We start from the raw sequence: 22,721 nt of genomic DNA, 5'->3' as shown, positions 1-22,721 counted from the left end.
GTCATATGGTTTCTGTCCTTCATTCTCTTAATATGATGTATCCTATTTACTAATTTGCATAGGTTGAAACATCCTTGCATCCCTGGGACAAATTCTACTTACTTGTGGCCAGTAATCCTTTTACTGTGTACTTGAATTTGGATTTCTGGCATTTGCTTGAGGAAATTTGCATCTATGTTCATAACCTTTTTTTTTAGTGTCCTTTATCATATAAATTAGAAAACTTTTCAAACTGAAATGTTGAATGGCTTCTCTCTTCTTTACCATGGTCTGCATAAACTGTTTTTAATTACCTCTCAACTTTTATAGTATTAACTTATCTGACCACACTCTAAAGCAACTGGCCTTTTAAATGTTATTTTAAAATATAGTCTTCCTCATAATTTTATAAGTCATATTCTAAGGATTAAGATTGATCTCCCTCTAAGAATGCCCTGAGATAGCCTGAATGCAAAAGCCATTCTGTGTTCTGTGAGCTACCAAGTATGGTAGTAGCAAAGCCTTCATGCCCCTAGTTTAAGTTCTTTGCTTTACATTATCCCTTGCATCAAAAGCTTGTAACTTGGTCTCCAGAAGTGTCACTAGGAATTTTGGGGTAATCATATGTTGCCTTGAACCTAAACCCAGCTATTCCTCCTCTTCTAAAAACATCGTTCTTACTTTGTCTCCCTTCTTTCTTTTCATAGCCTCACACTGTCTCCCCCTTTTCCCTTAGTAGGAAGGAGATTAGCTTATGATTGTGATTAGTTAGAAACAGATAATTGCCAAGTTATAAGAACATAAAGTATGAAATCTTACATTAGTTGATGGTAAAATATTTAATCCATTTATTAGTTTTTAATTATTTGGCAGTAAGTTCTATTTGGTGAAATTAACCTATTATTATTACCTTCTGGAGTTAATGATCATTGCTTGACTAAAAGAATAGATATGTTTGCTAGAAACTCTCAGTGATTTGTGTTAAATATCTTTATAAAGATGTCAGAGGCTGGGTATGGTGGCATATTCCTTCAATCCCAGCAGCTTGGGAGGCTGAGACAGGAGCTTCATGAGTTCAAAACCAGCCTCAGCAATTTAGTGAGGCCATAAGCAACTTAGTGAGACCCTGTCTGTAAATAAAAAGTAAAATTGGCTGGGGATGTGGCTCAGTGGTAAAGTGCCCCTGGGTTCTTTTGGTTGTCACAACTAAGAGGTGCAGTTACTGGTGTACCAGATAGAGGCAGGGGTACTGCTGACTATCCTACAGTGCTTCCAACAATCACCCACAGCAAAGACCCCTGTATTATAGCAATGTCAATAAAGATCTCTTACATGGTTTCCTTATTCACTGTAGATGCAGTTTACACGTTTTGCTTCTTATTCCTAAAGAATGGCCAGTTTTCAGTAAAAGTTTTGTGACTGAAAGTAGATACCACTTAATTGTTCCTGAAATACACATTTGGATAAACATGTGTATGCCACCTTCACACATACAAGATGGTTTTCCTTTTCTGTGCTACTTAGCAGTTTTTGTACATTTTGAGTTTTACCCATCTTTTAGATGTGCCACATTAGGATGAACAGACAGCTTGATGTTAGGCTGTTTCCTGAAGATTTCTTAGTCATGAGGCATTTGGTGTCACTCGGTGTTAAAGAGGTATGCGATTTTACACTTTATAAATAGGATCAAGGATGACTAAATGTCATACTTTATCTCCACAGCGCATTAGTAGTGAGGAGAAGACAGAAGGTGGCAGAGTGAGAGGATAATAGAATTTACACAGCAATATTTACTAAGTGGTAATAAAAATCTTAATTATGTGGCATGAACTAGATCATTAGGGCTAGCACAGCACAAAGCACATAGAGGCTCAGAAGAAATGTCACTTGATTTTTATTTGAAATAGGGAAAATTCTGTGCTCCTGATTTGACTAAAATTTAAAGAGTATTCCACTCATTATTTGTAGAATATTACAAAGAATGTGAGCTTTCTTAATAATTGCACATAAATATACCATAAATAAAGCCTTCAATCTAAAACTCTGAAAGAGTTCTCTAAACAGCAGTTAATTTTGTGTGCATTTCAGTACTCCTCTGAGAAAAGTAAATTGTTGTTATTTCTTGGGGAGAGCATACATTTCCATGAAATGCCTTGAAAAAAGTTTTTCGCATGAAATAGAGTCTTGAACAGGAAAGCATCCTAATATGTGTCTGTTAAACGTGTCCATGAACTCACTGCTTTGGACAGAATCAAGGCCCACTGGTGACACTACTTACTGGTAGCAGGTGAGCTGCCTCCTCTTAAGGGCTTGTTCCAACATAGTTTGGAGGGTTCAGTGTCTTTGAAGTAGAATTAATATTTATATTAGTTAGGGCTTCTTCTTTCAAGTAACAGAGAACTCAGCCCAGACTGTCCTGAGCCCAGGGAGAATTCTTGGGCTCAGGCAACTTAAAAGATGAGTGTCTGGCTTTAGCTATGGCAGTGGGGTGTGAGCAGTGTCTTCTCTTGTCCCCTAGCTTTACCTTCAGCGGTATTGGCTTCATCCTGAGGCTTAGTATGGTCACCCCCCCCCCCCATAGATCCAAACTTCCTGTCTCTCATAATAAATAAGTATGATTTGATCTGTCAATTACCAAAACCAAAAACCAACCCTCAGTTATCATCCCAATTGTCATGCTGGTGCCTGACAATGAACCTTCTGCTGGTTCTCATGAGTTTTGGATGTATTCACTCATTGAACACATTGTTACCCTTCCTTATTAATGTATCCTTGCTGGTGGGCTGTTCCAAAGCTCATTCAGGAGGGACACATAGTTTTTCCCACGACTAGACCTCCTCATATGGGTGTGAGAGTTAGCTTAAGAGGAGAATTTACAGATTAAGTTGTTTGTTGTTTCTCAGGCACAGGACAGAATTCTAGATAAAACTATGAATATTGACAATTTAAATTGTTTTTATGTACATAAACATTTTATTGAGTTTTTGGGAACTAGAGGCATAGGACTTGTGTTAGGAATAAGCAAGATTTTAATAATGAGAGATTTTTAGATTGCTTTGGAAACTCGGGCATCTTCTAAATCAGATCATGGAGCTACTCTGTCTTCTAGACTATCTACAAGTAGCTTCTCAAAGAATGGGATTGGTTTGGAATTATTCTTACTAACTTAAGTATATAACTCCCTTTTCCCTTTAACCTATTTTTGTTGGTTTTAAAATTAAAATTTTAATATAATTCATTTTACCTATAAAATATTTTTAACATCATTGTGTTTAAATGTGAAAAGAGTGATAAAATGTCTTTTCCATACTAACCCTATATCTTAGAAATAATCACTGTTTAAGAGAAGTGTGTGTGTGTGTGTGTGTGTGTGTGTGTATGTGTAATACAGAGGTGGTCTTGCATTTGGAATAACAAGACATGATGGTTTTCATCCAACACAAAGTTTATGTAGCTTTCAGGAAGACTCTAAGACAGGTAATTGAGATTAAATGAAACATCTAGTCATTTCTCAAGAGTGGCTTCCATATGTAGTGGGCACTCCACAGTTACTTCACGTTTGGGATATACATTGATTCTGGGATCTTGATGGCCTTTATCTTCTGGTAGTTGTCATGAATTTTCTTAGGGATGTGATGTTAGTGCCATTTTTCAGTGCAGATGCATCTTATCAATGATGATTATTGATTACTTCATCTACACTTTTGATATAAACAATCTTTACTTGTGTCTTAGTTTTCTTAGGTTTGGTACACTCCTATACATTCTCTGAATTGCTATTGCAGGGAACACTTGACTGGTTCTTTAAATGTTTTAATAAAACACTTGTACATATAAGAGCTACTTTCGTTCTGATGGTTGCATATTAGAACCATAATATAGTTAAATCATGGCCATATAAATTTACTGCTTTTTTAATGTTTACATATAATGTCATAATGAATATCCTTGTACATTTTCAATCATAAATTTGGGCAAGTATTTATGTAGGCAACGTAGAATTTCATCAAAAGATATACACGTTAAAATTTTTATAAATTTGCCAAACATCCCTCAAATTTATAGTCTCCTCAACTGCATGAGAGAATGTTTCTTCATGCACCATCTTCCTTTGTGTTTCATCTATGCTGTCTTTTTCAAGTCCCTGAAATTTCTTTTTTGTGTGAATTCAGTAGAATATATAATGATCTTGCATTTGCATTAGAATCAAAATGCTTGGGATTGTCTTCATGTCACAGGACTAACAAGTAGACTGATCAAGACAGAATCCATCTTTTATCCATAGCATTTTTTAGATAACCAAAGCTACAAAATCTTTTTTTTTTATTTTATTTTATAGTTTCTTCCATTGTGTTAGTCCACTTTCATCATTATGACCAAACCTGACAAGAACAACTTAAAGGAGGAAAAATATTTTGGTTAACAATGTCAGAGGTTCAGTCCATAGTCAGCTGGCTTCAAAGCAGAAGCATCATGAGGAAGGGTGTGGCAGGAGAAAGCTGCTTGTATCATGGCAAAGAGGGGGGGGGAGAGAGAGAGAGAGAGAGGGAGGGAGGGAGAGGGAGGGAGAAGGAGGGAGGGAGGGAGGGGGCTGGAGAGAAATTTCCAAGGAAAGGCTTATCTGCTGTGACCTGCTTCCTCTGACTATCCCTCCATCCTATAGTCCATCCCACCATTTGATTGATTAATCCACTGATGAGCTCAGATGCCTTTTGATCCAATCATTGCCTTAAAGCCCCACTTGTGAACCTTCTGCATTGGACACCACACTTTCAACATGCGAGCTTTTGGGGCACACTCCAGGACCAAACCATAACATCCACATAACTAATTTAACAGTTCATTATGCAAAAAGTAGAATTATTTCTGTTGGACTTTATTCAACAGAAAATTTTGAAATAGCCAAATAATTATAATTGTGAACAGTGTCTGTATCATTCGTATCAGTATCATTTACTTACATTATGCCAACTTAAAACACTTGCCAGTTTAGGATATATTTAACATGCTCACTGGAACTGCTCAAATATAAAGTTGTTGTAGAAAATTTTAATGACATTTAGTCTCCAACTGTTTATCAACTTGATGCATAGTAAGCAATTGCTTAACCATTGAAGTTGCTGCATTTGACAAATCTGCAAAAATGTTTTTAGAATTTTTATATTAGTAGATAACTCAAGCAGTAATGCTTGAAATAATCCATCGATGAAGCAAATATTTTTGAGGCATATTCGTTTTATCAAAACTAACTTATTTTCCATATACCATATATGCCCTCTGCCTATGGTATCTTTAGTTGGTCACTATCATTAACAGTGATATTTGTATACACATTTTTCAGATTATTTTGTAGGAACTTTCACCAACATCATTCATTGTATAATTGAGAGGTTTCTTTTGAATTCAGTTTAATTTACATATGTGGAAAATAACTGTTGAAAAAATTTTTATTAAAATTTAAAGGAGGTGGAGTTAATTTTTTACGATGCATTGTTGGACATAGTTTTACAGACAGAATGGCACTTATTTCTCCTTTCAAATAGATTGAATCCCTCCATACAACTTGTTTGTAATGAGTAATTATAAATTTCAGGAGTAATCTATAAATTTCGTGGTTATTTTTAGCTCCTTTTGCCATTTGAATAGGAATAGACATGGACAAAATTAGTTCCTTTAATCTAGGTTTGTATATTTTTATAACTGCTCTAAAATACCAACTTAATTATAGATGTTAGAAATACCAGACATTAAAAACAGATTTTTGATGGTTAAAAACAGCAGGAATCTTAGCTGAACTGGATTAGTAAGCAGTTTACATATTTGTCCATGGAATTAATCTCTCCTTTCCTCATATTCTCATTGCATTTTAATGATTTTATTATAGGCCTACTCAAAGTGTATAGTGTGTTGGACATATTTGTTCTTGTTTGCATTTTTTTTTCCACTGGAGAGTTGGATCTGGTTGTTATTCATCTTTCTATTTTATAGAAAGAGCCTAGCACATAATAGGTGTAAATGCTGTTTGTTTATTTATTTAATTTTTGCAGTGTTCTGATTGAAACAGCAGTCCTCTTGCATGCTAGGCAAGTACTCTTGTACTGAGCTACATTTCCAGCCTTTGATAGATATAAATATTGAATTCAACAGATCTTTACTAAGAAACATTGTGTGCAAAACTTGACAAGTCATCCTGTTTGTTAGTTTTTAGCCATTAAAAACTACTACTACTCAGATTTTTATATTACTTCAGTGAATAAGTTTTTACATAAAAAGATCTTTTACACTTGTTAATTTTGCTTATGGAGAATTGTTTTATATACTATGAGGATAGTTTACCATCTGTTTCTATTAATCAGTCTTCCCAATCTCCCTAATTAGTTGTTTTATGCTATATATTATATATGAGATAATCGCTCTCTCTTAGCTTTTGATGGTTTTGAAACATAGGAAATGTACAATATATTCTGTGATTTTCTATAAGTTACGTTTATGGCATAATTTGAACTCTAGTGTCATGAGTTATAAAGTGTGTGGCTAATTAGTAAAGTGATACATCCTTCTTGGTTGTCTTTTTAAAAACTCTTGTTTTCTGGCATTTTTTGGGCAGCCTACAATTTTCTTCTCAAAGAACACAGTCTTTTAGATTTTATTTTCACTGAAGGAAAGCAGAATGATGTTTCCTGAATGCTTATTGTGCTCCAGTATTGGGATGAGCACTATATAATTATTAAATCATTATTTGTTTAATAACCCTCTTTCACAGTTAATTTTACTCTCATTTACAGAAGAGAAAACTTGAACACAAGTGAATATGTGCTTTTCCTATTGTGCCTCTATTTTATTTTTGCCATAACATAGAACACAGGAAATAGTCTTACATATCAAGCATTTGTGGAAAAATAAAGTGAGGCTTTAATTTCTGTCAGTGTGGTCAGTTATTTATCTTTTAATTTTCCTACTATTGTTTAAACATCTCAAAATTTGCAAGTGAATTTTACAAATTTAGATATATATTTAAACATTCTTAAATATATATCTAAATTTGTAAAAAGGTACCATGATTTTATAAGTGCCATAAAATGAAGAAGTACCTCAAAAGAGTGGTTTCTTTCTTCTGAAGACTCTGGTGTCCCAGTCATTGGCTGTCCTGTGATGTTGGGGCTTGGATTTAAACAGCTGTGTGGGAGGGGGCAAGGCTTTGGTCTGTTGCAGATGAGGAGATCCCTTAACACCCCATCAAATTTTAGACATTCCTGGACCCACTTCTGTGCCTCAGGATAAAAAGTAAAGTTTTAGAAGAAGTGGATCAGGAAGGGACGGAGGGAGGAAAAAAAGGAAGTACTGGGGAGTGAAATGGAGCAGACTATTTTGTGCATATATGAATATGTCACTGTGAACCCCACTATTTTGTTTTATTATTGGGCACTAATAAAAAGTAAATAAATAAAATAAAAAGAGAGTCCATTAAAAAGTGAATTTGAGCCAGGCACGGTGTTGCACTCCTGTAACCCCAGTGGCTTGGGAGGCTGAAGCAGGAGGATCCCAAGTTCAAAGCCAGCTTCAGTAACTTATTGAGCAACTAAGAAAGATCCTGTCTCAAAATAAAATAAAAAATAGAAAGGACTGGGGAGGTGGGTCAGTGATTAAATGCCCCTGGGTTTGGCTCAATACTTAGTACAAAAAAAAAAAAAAAAAAAAGGAAAAGAAAAATTTTGATCTGAAACCACTAGCAAAAGAGTCCATGTGTATCTATCTATTTATTTTAGTACCAGGGATTGAACCCAGGGGCACTTCACCACTAAGTCACATCCCTGGCCCTTTTTAAATATTTTATTTAGAGACAGGGTCTCTCTAAGTTGTTTAGGGCCTTGCTAAGTTGCTTTGAACTTGTGATCCTCCTGCTTCAGCCACCTGAGTCGCTGAGGTTACAGGTGTGCACCACTATGCCCCCTTGCAAAAGACTATTTTGTAAAAAGACAATAAATGAGGAAATTGAAAACATCAACAGCAGATTACCTGAAAAATCCTTGAGATTAAAAGAGAACCAAACAAAACTTTTAAAAGGATTAATAAGCATATACATTTGAATGTTTTAAACGGGTGATTAAATATAATGAAGAAAGACTTTATAACCTGAAAGATTTGAGAAGATACCCACACATGCAGAAAGATGAGAAGAAAGGAATGAACCGTTTAAGAAACATGAAGGGTAGAGTGAGACTGTGTAAAAGTGCATCTCATTGGAGCACCTGGAGGTAGATGGGAACAGAGAGCCGAAGATAGGAACTCATCAAGTTAAAATGTCTAGAATTTTCCAGAATACAAGAAGGAAATAAATCCTCAGATTTAGGAAACACAGTTAATTCCAAGTAAGAGGCATAATGAAATCGGCACACCAAAGACAAAGGGAAGATCCTAAATGTAGCCCCGGAGAGAAGACAGATTAGGTACAGGAGTACAATTAGAACCATCAGAGCCTGTTGTTCCAATGGAAATTAGACGCCCATACTTTAATATACTCAAAATTACTACTAATTAACAGTATTGGATTTAGCTAGTCTCTTATTCAAGAGCAAGTTTCAAATAACTAACTTTGCAGCCAAATAAAAGATATTTATTTCCAAGAGAGCTGCCCTACACCTGCTTTAACATCATATGGGGTATACAGATCTGTGGTTGCAGGAGGTGATTAGGTTTCCTGATGAAAGATGGGGGTAATTTCACCTTTTGTTTTTTTAGTTTCCTGAGACACATCACCCTGGTGGGTAGGTTAATTTTGGGGAAAATCTCCACTGTGGAAACTGAATTTTTATTTATTTCAATGGTACTTCACTCCTACCTACAACCTTGTATTTCCTAAAACAAATCATGTGTCACTGGCCTTTTTTAGATACTGTACTCATCAGGATTTTTTTGTTTTAGACACACCAGGAATACGCAAATGTATAAGAGACCACACCCATTTGTTTTCTCCTGTCCCAATTTCAGTTACATGTGTCATTAATTTTAATTTCAAAGGAAGTTAGTTTCTCACATTGTAGTTGGTTCTTGGAGTGGACTTGAGCCAGCTGGCCATCTATTTTTCTGTACTGATTGGAAGCAGAAGCTCAGTGTGCAGACCCCATCACATCATCTTACGACTTTAGCCAAGTGTGTGTTAGTTTGATGCTTCAGAGTGACAACCGGAGCTGATGGTAAGATAGGGGATGTTTCTGTGAAAAATAGAAATGAGAGAGGAAGCACCAGCAATGAAGCCAGCATTCCATGCCCCAGGAGAACTCCAAGGAGTGATTGATCAGCCCCAGCAAATGCCAGGGAAGCTGTAGGAAAGAGATGAAGGCCCCAGGTGGAAAGGGAGTCCCTCAGCAGTTCCCAGGTCTCACTCAGTTTTGTGTGTTGTTCAACATGGCTTCTACATTATTTTTTTTATTTATATTTTAAAATAAACTTGTTATGTTGATGATTTATTTTTAAAAGGAAACTTTAAAGTCACAATAAAAAATGGAATCCCATAATACTGGCCATAAAGAGAGAGTACTTGTAAAAATCTATAAAAGGGGGAAATATAATAGCTGTGTCCTGTTGCCTGCCATTGAGCCTGAGGCCTACCTCCTGTTACCAAGGAGGAAAAACGAGTTTCAAGAAATATTAGAGGCACTCTGGCCCCATATACCAGCTCCTCCTGCACTGAATCAGAGAGCGTGAAAAAGATGTGAAAAGGAATTAAACGTGGTCTGTGGGTGATCCTGTCTTGCTTGTCGACTGCGGGGTAGGATCACTTTTAGCACCCACGGTATCACTAGCTTGCGTGAAATGATCCAACGGGGTTAGAGTGACTATGTGTGCTTCCCAGTATCTGCTTTTTAATGTTTGTCATTTGAACGACATTGCTCTGTGCTTCCTGTATTGAAATGATTTGTGTTCTTTTTATTTGAAGCTCTTTTAAGAGCCTGTGCTGATGGAGGTGCCAACCGCTTGTATGATATCACCGGAGGAGAGAGAGAAAGGTATGCTTTCATTTAGCCAGTGTCCATGGCACCGCTAATTTCTGCTCGTCTTTGTTTTATTATCTTCTTAGCAAATGGACACTATTAATTTTTTTTGTGGACCCTAACAGAAAATCACCTTAATGAGAGTGAGTGAGCAGCTTAACCAAGTTGTATTATTTCTTATTTCAATGGAAGCTGTTAGTAGAATTACATCCATCTATTCTTATTTTAAAAACCCTCATTCTACTACTTCAAAGCCTCATTAAGTAGCATTATCAAATATCGATATTTGTGAGGACTTTGAACATTGGCTAAAATAAAACTTCAAATGGCAATTTGAGTTGTTATTTGAATACTTTAAATGAATAAAAACTGATCTCATAAAAGAAATATATTCTCTGTTGTAGAAGATGTGAGATTTTATATTAGTGTGAAGTAAAGCCCAATATAATTTGCTCTAACTTAATTACTTCTAAGTTAAGCATGGATATATATTTTAGGAGATAGTTTATTTCTTAATGATTTGCTATCTGCACTGTCTGGTTTCCTGATTTTTGCATGGGTGAGTTATTTTTAGATGAGAGAATATGTTTGATGGAAGCAGGTTTTAAATCTAGTTCATTGCTAACGTGTTTGTAGTTGAACTCATTGGCAAACACAAGGATTTATAGTGTAGATATAAGTAGACTAGTTATGAATGTTGTTCCATCTCTATCATATGTTATATCAAAATGTTTATAGTTTGAGAAGTCACCTATTTGTGGCAAAAAAACAAATATGATGCAACATACTCTAGGTATGCATTAAATATATGTATTTTGATTCAAGTGGGTTATGAACTCCCACCTTCACCCCATACACAGATTGCAGAATCACATCAGTTACACATCCATTGATTTACATATTGCCATATTAGTGTCTGTTGTGCTCTGCTGCCTTTCCCATCCTCCCCCCTCCCCCCTCCCCACCTCTCCCTTCCCCTCCCCTCCTCTCTCTCTACCCCCTCCACTGTATAACCCTGAGGGTCTCCTTCCATTTCCATGCAATTTCCCTTCTCTCTCCCTTTCCCTCCCATCTCTCATCCCTGTTAAATGTTAATCTTCTTCTCCTGCTCTTTGTCCCTACTCTGATCTTAGTTACTCTCCTTATATCAAAGAAGACATTTGGCATTTGTTTTTTAGGGATTGGCTAGCTTCACTTAGCATAATCTGCTCTAATGCCATCCATTTCCCTGCAAATTCTATGATTTTGTCATTTTTTAATGCAGAGTAATACTCCATTGTGTATAAATGCCACATTTTTTTTTATCCATTCGTCTATTGAAGGGCATCTATGTCAAGAAATTTGTAATGTTTTGAACAACTAACAATAAAAAATTAAAAAAAAAAAAAAGACCACAATGAGATACTACTTCACATCTACCTGGACACCTACAACCTAAAAAGACCCACAAGAACTGGAGTCAGGGACTGGGGCTGTAGCTCAGTGGCAGAGCACTTGCCTAGCATGTGTGAAGCACTGGGTTCAATCCTTAGCACCACATCAAAAAAAAAAAAAAAATAAACATATAAAATAAAGACATTCTGTCCATCTACAACTACAAAAAAATTAAAAAAAAAAAAGAAAAAGAACTAGAGTCGGTAAGGAAGTGGAGTCACAAGAACTCTCCTACAGTTTGGTGGGAATATAAAATGGTGCAGTCACTTTAGACAGCGGCTTGGCAGTTCCTCAACATGCTAAACGTAGAGTAACCATTTGACCCAGAAATTCTACTCCTACGTATATTTGAGAGAAATTAAAACCCATGTCCCTGCAATACTTGTACATAAACATGCATAATTGCCAAAATGTGAAAATAATGCAAATGCCCATCAGTTGAATGAATAAACAAAATGTGGTGTATCCATAAAAAATATATATATATATATATGTATTTGGAAATGATGTATTTTTCATTCTTTATTTATTTTCTTTATTTATCAAAATGTTTAACATCGGGTCCCTAATGTTGGAGCCGCATTTTGAAAGCAGCCAGTTGCTTACTAGGAAGAAGGCATGTTTGCTTTGAGATTAGACATGCTAATATGGATGTCTGGGGACTAGATGCATTATCAAAAAATATGTAATAGTGACAGCCTTGGAGACAATTTAAATTCCTAATGGTCTTTTCTCCTTTATTTTATAACTGTAAGTGCATCTAGCAGTATTCTCCAAGACCCATCAAGGACAATGTAGGAAAACACTCTAGTGTGTGTTGTGGAGTGCTGGGGCCAGTTAGTGGGTATTGCTTGTCCCATGCCTGTAGCCTGCTTGATGCAAACAGTCCTGTGTGGAGTGTTTCTCTAAGGGTCAGCATGGCTCATGAGCATAATCACAAACAGAACCGCAGAAGGATCTTAATCGAGTACTTCCCACCTGTCTCTTGACCCATAAAAACCATCTAGTGTGCTTGTGAAAAACTATAGATTTCCATATTGATTATTTTTATTGGATCGGGCCCAATACTAATAGGAAAGCTAACATGAACACTTTCATTCACAATTGAATGTAAAACAATACTGGATTTAGGGAGTGGATACCATGATTAATTTCAAAGCACCCACACCTGTTGTTTTTAAGCACATTTTTTAAGTAAACTTTCAGAACTCTTCCAAGAAGACTTATGTAATTTATCTAACAACTGTTTGTCCACATATGATATTCAATAAAACAGTGTACTTTTCATTGATTTTTCTTGTTGTAATGAGGTGTTTTCTGTGGGTCACACTCTACACTGTGGGACATGGCTGGCTTGGGTAGGGGTAGAGTCTCCAATAGGGAAATGAATGAAAATAACTGCCTCATGTGGGAATTAAATCCTTGGAATAAATCTCATTAAATCCAAGTCCTAACCGTTAAACTAATTTAATACAGGTGACTAAACATAATTCCTCTTAATTGTATTTTTAACAGAAGGGCTTCACAGTGAAAGGAAAAAAATATGCAGATTTAAAGAGCCAACACATAGTTTGTGGACCACCACTTGTATTCTCTTATGTGTTTATTATTTTAACATCCATATCTGCAATGCAAAGTCCTGTAATTGTGCAACAAAACATGCATTTTTAAAGAGTCTTCTCCAATTGGAGACAAAGTGAAACATTTATACATTTGGAGTGGAAGGAAGGAAGACAGGCTGACATAGGCCGGACAAGAGGAACAGGCTTACGTGGGGATAGAGCTGACGGAAACAGCAATGGTAGGACCTTCTCTCCCTCCCTCAGGCCCAGGAGGGACAAGGCCTTTGACAGCAGACCTCTTGTCACTTTGCTTCAGATGCCACTGGATATTCAGGGCTAGATCTGGCCCTCAGAGGAGAGAGAACATGGAGCACTTTCATTCACAGTGGAAAGTTAAACAGTGACAGATTCAGGGAATGAGTACCATTATATCTGCCCTTACCTTTTTTTTTTTTGGCCCTGAGAGGGCCTGAATCCTGTAGGCCCTCAGTGTTCTCAGCCTGGGAAGGTAAATCTTTTTCTTGGCATTACATGTCAGATGGGTTTTAGACAGCTGCAGATATTATTCTGTCCAGTGTTAAGTTATCTTGCCCTTGGCTAATTGGAACTTCTTCAGTTAGTTCCTATGTCCTTTTTTTAAAGTATATAATAAAAAATTATATATAGTGTATCATTATGATATATGATAAACAGTGTAATTTTGAGGTATGAGTATCATACAACAGATTTGTAGATCGTGGGTGTTAAATTACGTGGGTCTTGTTTGAGACTTAGTCACAGCCTGTCATCATCCACCCTCTCAACATGTTGCCATAGTCCAGAAGACCTAGGGGTCATTGCCAGACAGGTTCTTATCCCTAAGCAACAACTTCCCGGTTTGTATCACTATAAATTATTTTCTCTGTTACTGGATCTCATACAAAATAAATCATATAGTATATAGAACTTTGTGTCTTGTTTTTTCTTGAGCCCATTTTTGAGATTGGTTCATGCATTGGTAGTGTCTCTGTTGGTCAGTAGATTGACTATGTAAATGTACCGCAAAGTGGGTATGCACTGATGGGAATCAGCTGCCCTTTGGCTTGTCTGCAGTTTTTTGACTATTATAAACAACGGCATGTTAGCCATTCTCGTGCAGATGTTCTGTGAACATGTTTTAATTTACCTTTGGCAGGTAGTGAGGAATGGAGTTTCTAGGTTGTAGAGTTCATATATGTTTAACTTTTTAAAAATTGGCACATTGGTTTTTTAACGTGGTGGTACCATTTTTCATTCCTGTCAGCACTGTTGCAATGCTCCATAGGCTCAACCATATTTATTCTTTTTCATCTTTTTGATTTTAGCCATCTAGTGTTTGTGAATGGAATTCTGTGATTTTAATTTGCTTCTCTCTAATGATTAAAGACATTGAGCCTATTTTCATGTGTTTATTGACCATCTGAGTGGCTTCATTTGTCAAGTATTTTTTATTTATGATAATATAATGACTTTGTTAATTTTAATAATAAAAACTTAGGCCCAGCCTCAGGTCCTGTCCTGTCCTGGATGCATTAAACCCTCCATTGCATTTTATTGATTTTTTTTTTTTTATTGTGATAAGAGCACTTAACCTGAGATCCACCCTCTTAACATGTTTTTAGGTATATAGTGCAATACTCTTGACTTAGGTCCCTGGGGCTCATTCACCTCCTTTAACTGAAACTTCATCCCCTAATTCCTTCAGCTCCTAGCAACCACCATTCCCAGACTCACTCCATCAGTGTAACTCTTCTAGATGCTCCACGTCAGTGGACTCATGCAGTGCATTTCTTTCTGTGTCTGGCTTATTCTAGTCAGTATTTTTCTAGGCCATCCCATCTTTCATGTTTGTATTTCCTTCAGTTCTAAAAGCAACCTGCCTTCATCTGTCAGGGTTTGTTCTTATAAAAAGTCCTAAGTACTTTTTTCCTATTGGGAAAATAACAAATGATAATTCAATATGTATGTGTGTAGGGGGAAACAAAGAGAAAAGATAATGATTATCTCTTATCTCTTATTTCTTCCTGAGTAGCCAAGAGCTACTTTGAGTCTCCCTATTGATTCTGCCTTTAGAACAATAGAAAGTATGACTCACTTTTCTGTAGTTACTTGTTCAAGTGAATGTAAGCTTAATTGTATAAATTCCCCTTTTCTTAAAAAATCTTTGTTAATGAATGTTTGATTTAGTTATTCGATTTGTTTTCCTTTAAAGTTTTGAGTGATCTTGATGGATGGGACATTAAAACGGAGGCAGGTGGGAGACTCAGGAAAATATTGAATGGGCATTGCCAGTGAAAGTTTGATCCTAGCTTTCCACAGGGACTTTAGAATGAAGAACAAGAGATTTTAGGAGACTTCAGTCTTCACCTTCTCCTGTACTCCTGATTTGTTGCTTTCCTAACAGTAAATGAGGAACCTGAAGGTGGGGCACCAGGCGTGTGGGACAGTACTCCTGTTCTGTAGCTCCAACCTGATAATGACAGAAGTCTCCTGATTCTACTCTGCTAGCCTGGGATGAAGAAGGCCTAGGTGTGCTCATAACATCCTTCCCCTGCCTTCTCCCACATGCATAAACCCACGTGTGTTCAGAGCTGAGATGGTGGAGCAGGCAACAGGCCCCAGTGATCAGAAGGTAGCAAGCTACAGCCATGGAGCCCCACCACAAAGCCAGAGAGACAGGGTCAGCTTTTTTCTAGGATTTTTGTAGAGCAGATTGTTTTCCATCAAGTGGTAGGAATTAGACATTTATTTTTCTAGTGACGATTTCATTGATATTGTATTCAGCTGGGAAAGTATAAGTTGTCCACTTTAGAAAGAATATGGAGAGAATGTTTTCTGTATTTCAGATTAATATCAATTACGGAGAAGTTAAGTCCTCTTCCCCCTTAAACACCATCACCTTTTTCCCATGCCAAAGTTATTCCTCCTCAGAAAACAGCTTCAGCTCTAGGGGATTCCTGACCCGGGTCTGAAAAGCAGTCAGGTGTGTCAAGTGCCATGAGGGTGGTTACAGAACTAAAAGTGCACGAATCCTGATGTGTAGCTTGGTGACTCTTCACCACAGGGAGCACACCCATGAAAACTCTGCTGAAGCCTTCCTCCTGACCACTGCTGTCTCCATCCTCCCCAAAGGAACCCCCATCTGACTTCTGCACCTCAGACATTTGCCTGTATTTTAACTCTATAAAAGGGAATTTTTCTACATTGAATTTTGAGTGTATTAACATGTTTCTGAGAGGGGAATTTATAGCTCTCTAAATCTGGAAAAAAATCGGGAAACATTGGTGTATGTTAATGTTGGATAATTATGATCACCATAATCCACAATTATGGTAAATGGCGAGGGAGATAGACTCAAGAAGAAGAATGTAAGAATCATGTAGAAAAACTGGAGTCATGAAATCAGTGGCTCAATAAAAGCAGTGTGGCAATATGGGAGAGCGTGTTTATCTTCATCATTCTTTTTAAAAATAAAGCTTTTCAATATAGTTAGAAATTTGCAATCTCTAGTCTCTTAGAAAGTTAATATAAACTGATAAAACAACAACAAAAACCCAAGCTTTGGAATGAGACAGAATCTCTGTTATAATCTATTAGCAGAAATAAGAATGCAGCAATTAGCTTGTGATTCCCTCATTCATCCATTTATTTCTATCTTCAGTAATCAGACACTTTGATAATCACTATGAATACATGTTATATATTATGTATATCATGTACATATAGTTCACAAAACATACAGTATAATAGAAGTGAAGACAAAATATCCAATGTTCTGGGTTTATAAGACTGTGAAGAGAAAGTTCTAGTTCTGTGTGATAGGTTCTATGGCAAGGCAGACAGGAGGATGGACAGTTAGCCCAGAATGGAGGTACTAGAGAATGCGCTGAAGATCCTAATGGTGTGTAAAAGGTTAGGGCCGCTGAGGGTGTGTGTGTGTGTGTGTTTGTGATGTCCTGACTGGGGGTTTCAGAGGGAGACTTTCCCTTGTCTCCTGCAGAAAATCTCAACTCATTACCTTGAGATTCAAGGTCATCTTTCCAGGCATCTTAGTCAAATAGAACTGCTCAGGGTCCTAAATATGCCATGCCCCTCTTCCTTCTGCCTTGTTCAGGCCCTTCCTGGTGGCTGATCTGGTACACATTGGTGCTACCCAGGATCCTCCTGAGTGGCTGCCATCTTGCCTCATCCGTGCAGGTAGATCCCGTGCTGCACTGATGCTCAGACGTTTGTAAGAGCACACGCTAGCCCCTCTTCTAGCTCTGCCGTCCACGCCTCAGTGCTCAGCTCTCGTGCCATGTGCTCCAGGAGGACAGCCTTGCTTTCCAGCCTGGTATCATGTGACATCTCTTCACACATAAAAAAATACTTTTAAATCACAATGTTACATTCACATTTTACCTTGATTTAGAGCTGGGAAGACTTATGTCCTTTACTAGAGTATAAATTTCTAGTGATCTATTACTCTTTAACTTTGCATAATACTTTATAATTATTTACTTTCTCATTTCATCTTGTGACTTAGCTATGTGTAGACATATCTTATATCCTTCACTAGGTGGTGGACTTCTGGAAGGCAGCAATCATAATTAATCATCTTTATATGCCTCCTAATATCTAGTACACTAATGAGCATCTGAGAATTTATTGAATTAATGATTTTCTTCATTGATATCTTAGCAAAGATGCCATGAAGACTAAGGTTTATTCTGGCCAGGGATTTCTTAGATGTAGCATCAGTTATCAGAAGTATCTTGATGATAACAAAGACTTTGGATAATTACATATTTTCTTACTATGTGAAAACTAGAATATGTCAAAAAGATTACACTTTTTTTTTTGCCTAAAATGACTCACGGTGTATATTCCACTTTTTCCACAATTTCCCACATTACATTGCTTTCTAATTCCTGTCTGAATAAGTCTTTTATCCTGAAACTAAGGTCCTTGCCTTTGAATTCATTGGTATTTTGAGAACAACATGTACTATGACCGTGAATGTCAAAACCTAAGTTTCAGAGGTTCGTTTTAGTAATTGTGACTTTGTGGGACTGATGGATTCTTAGACTCATTAGCAGAATACTCTATGAATAGCTATAAATTTTGGTGTTGTGTATGATATCTGAAGTGTAGGCAGCATTGTATTTGGTTTGTTTTTTCAGAGTTAACTCATGAATATAGAAATCCAGAAGGGAAGTCTTCCAGAAGATTCTTGATGTAGAATCATTGTTTTACGCAAGCTCAGGTTAATTTAAAAGATGAGCATGCCAAACAAAAGTCTCTGCTGTGTAACAGCGACTGCTCCCGTGAGCACTCTTGCACAGGGTGGGGTGGTGAGGAAGACCCAGTCAAACAGGGAAGCAAAGTACAGGCTTGACCTCTTATTCCTCTCACACCACCAATTTTCTCCTGTAAGATTTCAGATTTTCAGCTTTATATATCCTTGCGACTTTCTCATCAGTAGATCGATAACACTTTTCAGAGTGATCAAGTGGGAATAGAGGATGACTGTCGTAACTCTGCCTCTAAAACTAACTGTGCCCCAGCTTGCCCAGGTTCAAAATATAATTGAAATAACTGACTAATGTGGGAGGTCAGCTCTTAAGAATTAGCTTCTACAGCCTGCATCAATATCATTAACCCAGGCACCTGCGAGCAAGTGTCTGGTACCCCGTTGAAGGAGTCGGTGCACGTCATAGGTCATTCAGAAACATTTGTTCTCTCAGTCGGTTTCATTGCAGGTGGCTGGGAGTGTGGTCATGGGGGCATTAGATAAGGGTTCAAGGTCTAATTGTGCCACTGTTTTACTATGACACAGTAATTTCACTTCTTTGAACTATACTTTCTTGGTTTATGATCTTTCATAAAGAGATACACTGTCTTTGAAGTATTCAGAGAAAGTTCCATGAAGAACCTTATGGCTTTGACTAATTAGAAAAGATTTGGATAAGCCAAGAGTTACAGTGGCCCTTCAGAGCTGGGATTAGACCAACTATAGACTATCTGGATGTGCAGTTTTGGGTCCAGAGCTGCAAGTCGTCTTGTTCACAGTTGCTATTAAGCATGCGATCATTGTGCTCCCTTTAGAAAGATTATAAGCATTTTATTTTCCTACTGTGGTTGGAATGAAGGAATGCAGTGTTTGCTTTCTGATTCCTTTTTATTTTTATTCAGTTTGTTCAGGTATAGTTTCACATAATAAAATCGAGTCTTTAAGCATAGAGTTCAGTTATTTTTGAAATGATATGTAGGTGGATACCCACCACCACTGTCAAGATTACAACACGTGTGACTTCCCCAAAAGTCCCTTTTATCCTCCTCCTCACAGCTCTCCTGCCTCAGCCTCCTGAGTTGCTGGGGTGACAGGCATGCACTACCTCACCCAACCCAAAATGTTTCTTTTTGTCCCTCTGCAATTGATCCCCTCTTTCAATACTCTCCACAGCCTTCTAAATGGAGTCATATGCTATCTTTTATGTCTAATATTTTTAAATTTATCAAATGCTTTTGAGATTCATGCACATGATTCTGTGTATCCATGGTTTCTCCTTTGTTAGTGCTTAGTAGTATTCCAGTGGCATGTACACCACAGTTGTGTTTACTCATTCAGCGTAGTCTGTGGACCTAATTTCTAAAACATGCTCTTTCATTGGGATGTGTTACCATTCTTTAAGTGATTCTTTGGGAAATATGTTAGTTTCTTTAGTCAGAACCAAGAAAAATTCTTATAATTGGCAATTTAACCCTAGAAGCTCTAAAAACAATACTAGAGACTATATATAAGGCTTAAATTTGCTGTGTCTTAGTGAAACTTACTCAATTCCCTGAGGGCTCTTATGAGATAAGGCAATAAATATAAATCGGCTATAGCATAAGTTTGCATCAAGTATCCGAGCATAAAATGTGATCTCAATAGTCTGTAATATAATTGACATTAATTTCAGTCTTCCAGTGAGACTTTCTGACTAGTTTTCCCAGGAATTGGAATTTATTTAGACTATTTTCAAGAATTTCATAGTCAAAAAATGCAATACAGTGTGCTCTGATACATACATATATATATATATATATATATATATATATATATGTATATATATGTATATATGATATATATACATATATATCTAATATATACATGATGAACTTGGCTTATAAAAAAAAAAACAAATGCCTTTGATTTCTCTTGATTCTTATAAGCCTCACCTTAGCAATGATTAGTTATTTGCTTTGGCAAATTTCTATTAAAAAGTATTTATGCAATCAAATTACTAAGCTCTGTAAGCATGTCAACATTATTGGGTCTTTGAATCAAAATGATGGAAGGTAAAAATGATTAGCACATTTAAAAGAAAATTTACAATAGAAGTCTTGGTATTAAAGAACCTTACACAACCAACTGTGAAGGCATATTTATCTCAAATTATTGATTAGATTAGTTTAGTAATATATTTTAGTCTGTTGGTTATCAAATGCTATAAATCAGAGATCTCAAAGCTATCCATGCATAGCTATGAATCATTTGGGGCCTGGAGGAGGGAGGAATGTGTATGCAGAGGTGCCATGTTTGCCACATCATGCATGAACTGAAAATAAATTTCAGAGTGAGATCATTTTTAGCAGCTGCAGGAAGTCAGTTTACAACTAAATTTAATCAGAGGCATTGTTCTTTATGGCTATTCTATTTCATAAAGTATGTTCCTGACAGAACCCTTTTCCTTTCCTGCTTTGTGGATGGAGTCTTTAGAAATAAATTACCTCCTGGGGATTTTTTCAAAGAAGCTCAAATCATTTGTCAAAAGTTTTGAGTAACATGTGGCTCTTTTAATTTTACTTTTTTTAAAACAAAAAGTTTGAATTGTTTTAATGTTACATTGTCTGAACAACGTAAGGGCTAATTTCTTTGTCACTTTTTTTGCTTATTTTCAATAGATTTTTAATTACTGAGCTAAGAAGTAATGGTTGAGATAATCCTATTGTACCAACATGTGCAAAATTGTATTTTTTTAAACTTTCAGAATGGTCCCGGTCTGGGTTTTCATATACTTGTAGGGGAGCGCACATGCATGCCTGTTGCTGGCACACATTGGAGACTTCTGCATTGTTTCCTTATTATTAAAATTTGGGATTTGTGTTATGACCACAAGTCAGCAGAGTAACTCCAACAATACTCTGGACAGCAGGCATAATTTGGTGACACATCATTATAGGACCTGAAACTTGAGTTGATGATGGGATTGCTACTGAGCCAGCCTTGGCCTTCCAGTTGTCAAGAGACAGAAAAGTGGCAGCTGGAATTCAATTTAAGCAAGGACTAGTTAGTAAACGTTATGGGAAAATGTCCAAATGGCAATTACACCAAGAGGAGCCTTGGACTATCGCTTACAATCCAGAGATGTAGCTCTGAGAGTTTTTTGACTTGTATTCCTTAAAGACTGCAGTTTTACCTCTGTAGCCTGAAAGTTCAAGAATATGCTGAATGATCTCGAAAAACGTATCTAAACTACAATGGAAAATATTTTACAACCCTAAGAAAAAAATTTTTGATCAGTATGCATTGTACACATGTATTGAATTATTACACTTTTCCCATGAATATGTGGTAATTCTGAGTGTCATTTAAAAAATTTTAAAATGCTGAATCATTGGGATTGCAGTTGTGGCTCAGTGGTAAAGCACTTGCCTAGCATGGGTGATACACTGGGTTCAATCCTCAGCACTACATAAAAATAAATAAATAAAATAAAGGTATTGTGTCCATCTACAATTAAAAAAAAAGAAAGAAAGAAAAAGCTGAATCATTATTCCCCACGGGGAAGGTGATGTTTCTGCGCCACAGGGCTTCTGCCAGAAACATTTTGCTTTGGCCTTGGAGGTCAGGTTCCCTCCAGATGTGCAGGGTATCACACAAGGGCCCTTGACACCTGGGGCATGTGATTTGGGGCTAGAGGTTCCATGAAGGGAGAGGTGTTAAACATTAACGCCTCTTAGAAAGGGTTACCTAAAATCTTCCTGCCATCTGAATACTGATTTCCTACTTGGCTTATTATGTTCTAACCATTACAGTGCCCCTTGAAATACCAGAATTGTGTTTTAGCTTCTCATGGAGAGACCTCTATACAGAATACTGTCTGCTCCATTTCTGAGCCACCTCTGCTTTTTTTCCAAACTCTGCTCATGTGTCCTGTCTCCCCAGAAGTCTTTCCTGATAAACCCCAATTTACACAGACCCAGGTTAGGGAAAAAAAAATCATTTAAGCAACCCTTCATGTAGTGCCATATTATGTTTTAATTATGCATGAATTCTGTACCTGCTTATACCTTACTGCACATAACTCCTTGTACCTATTTTGTTCATCTTTAGAAATATTCCCAGCAGCCAGGACCAGGTTTGGTGACTGACAGATGATAAATAAGTAGTTCTAATTAAGCAGTGTCCTTTCTTTTAGGTGGCTCTTCCTGATAGTGACAATTTTTCCACAGCTCTCATCAAGCCAGTAGATGGCAAATGCTATGTGACCTAAGGGTGTTTGGGGGCTGGATGTCTCACCCACTTGTGTTCCATTATTACCAGCCTCTTTTACTGCACTTGTTCATGAGGTGCTTTCCGAGTGTGTTCTCCTGCCCAGCACTTCCATCATCCCAGTATTTATCTTATCACCTGGGAATCATCCCACTACAGATTTCCACCAGATTGCTTGCTCATCTATGGCATTTGCACTATTTCAACCTCAGCAAT

The 22,721-nt window shown here is 36.9% G+C and overlaps 1 protein-coding gene across 7 annotated transcripts in view; it reads left to right on the top strand.

The window, feature by feature from the left end:
- Tpk1 (thiamin pyrophosphokinase 1) overlaps positions 1–22,721 on the top strand; it is a 351,972-nt gene that overhangs the window by 113,900 nt on the left and 215,351 nt on the right. For all 7 annotated transcript variants that reach the window (XM_058575780.1, XM_058575775.1, XM_046434098.2 and 4 more), the window contains exon 4: positions 9,917–9,986. In XM_058575780.1, coding sequence (XP_058431763.1) covers positions 9,917–9,986 — 70 coding nt within the window. The remainder of the gene's footprint in view (positions 1–9,916; positions 9,987–22,721) is intronic.

This window comes from Marmota monax, unplaced genomic scaffold (assembly GCF_021218885.2).
Source record: "Marmota monax isolate L192 unplaced genomic scaffold, Marmota_monax_Labrador192_F-V1.1 WCK01_AAM20220418_F8-fsc00122, whole genome shotgun sequence".
NCBI classification, from domain to species: domain Eukaryota; kingdom Metazoa; phylum Chordata; class Mammalia; order Rodentia; family Sciuridae; genus Marmota; species Marmota monax.
Note: the sequence above shows the minus strand (reverse complement) of the source record. Positions and strands in the feature narration are given on the sequence as shown.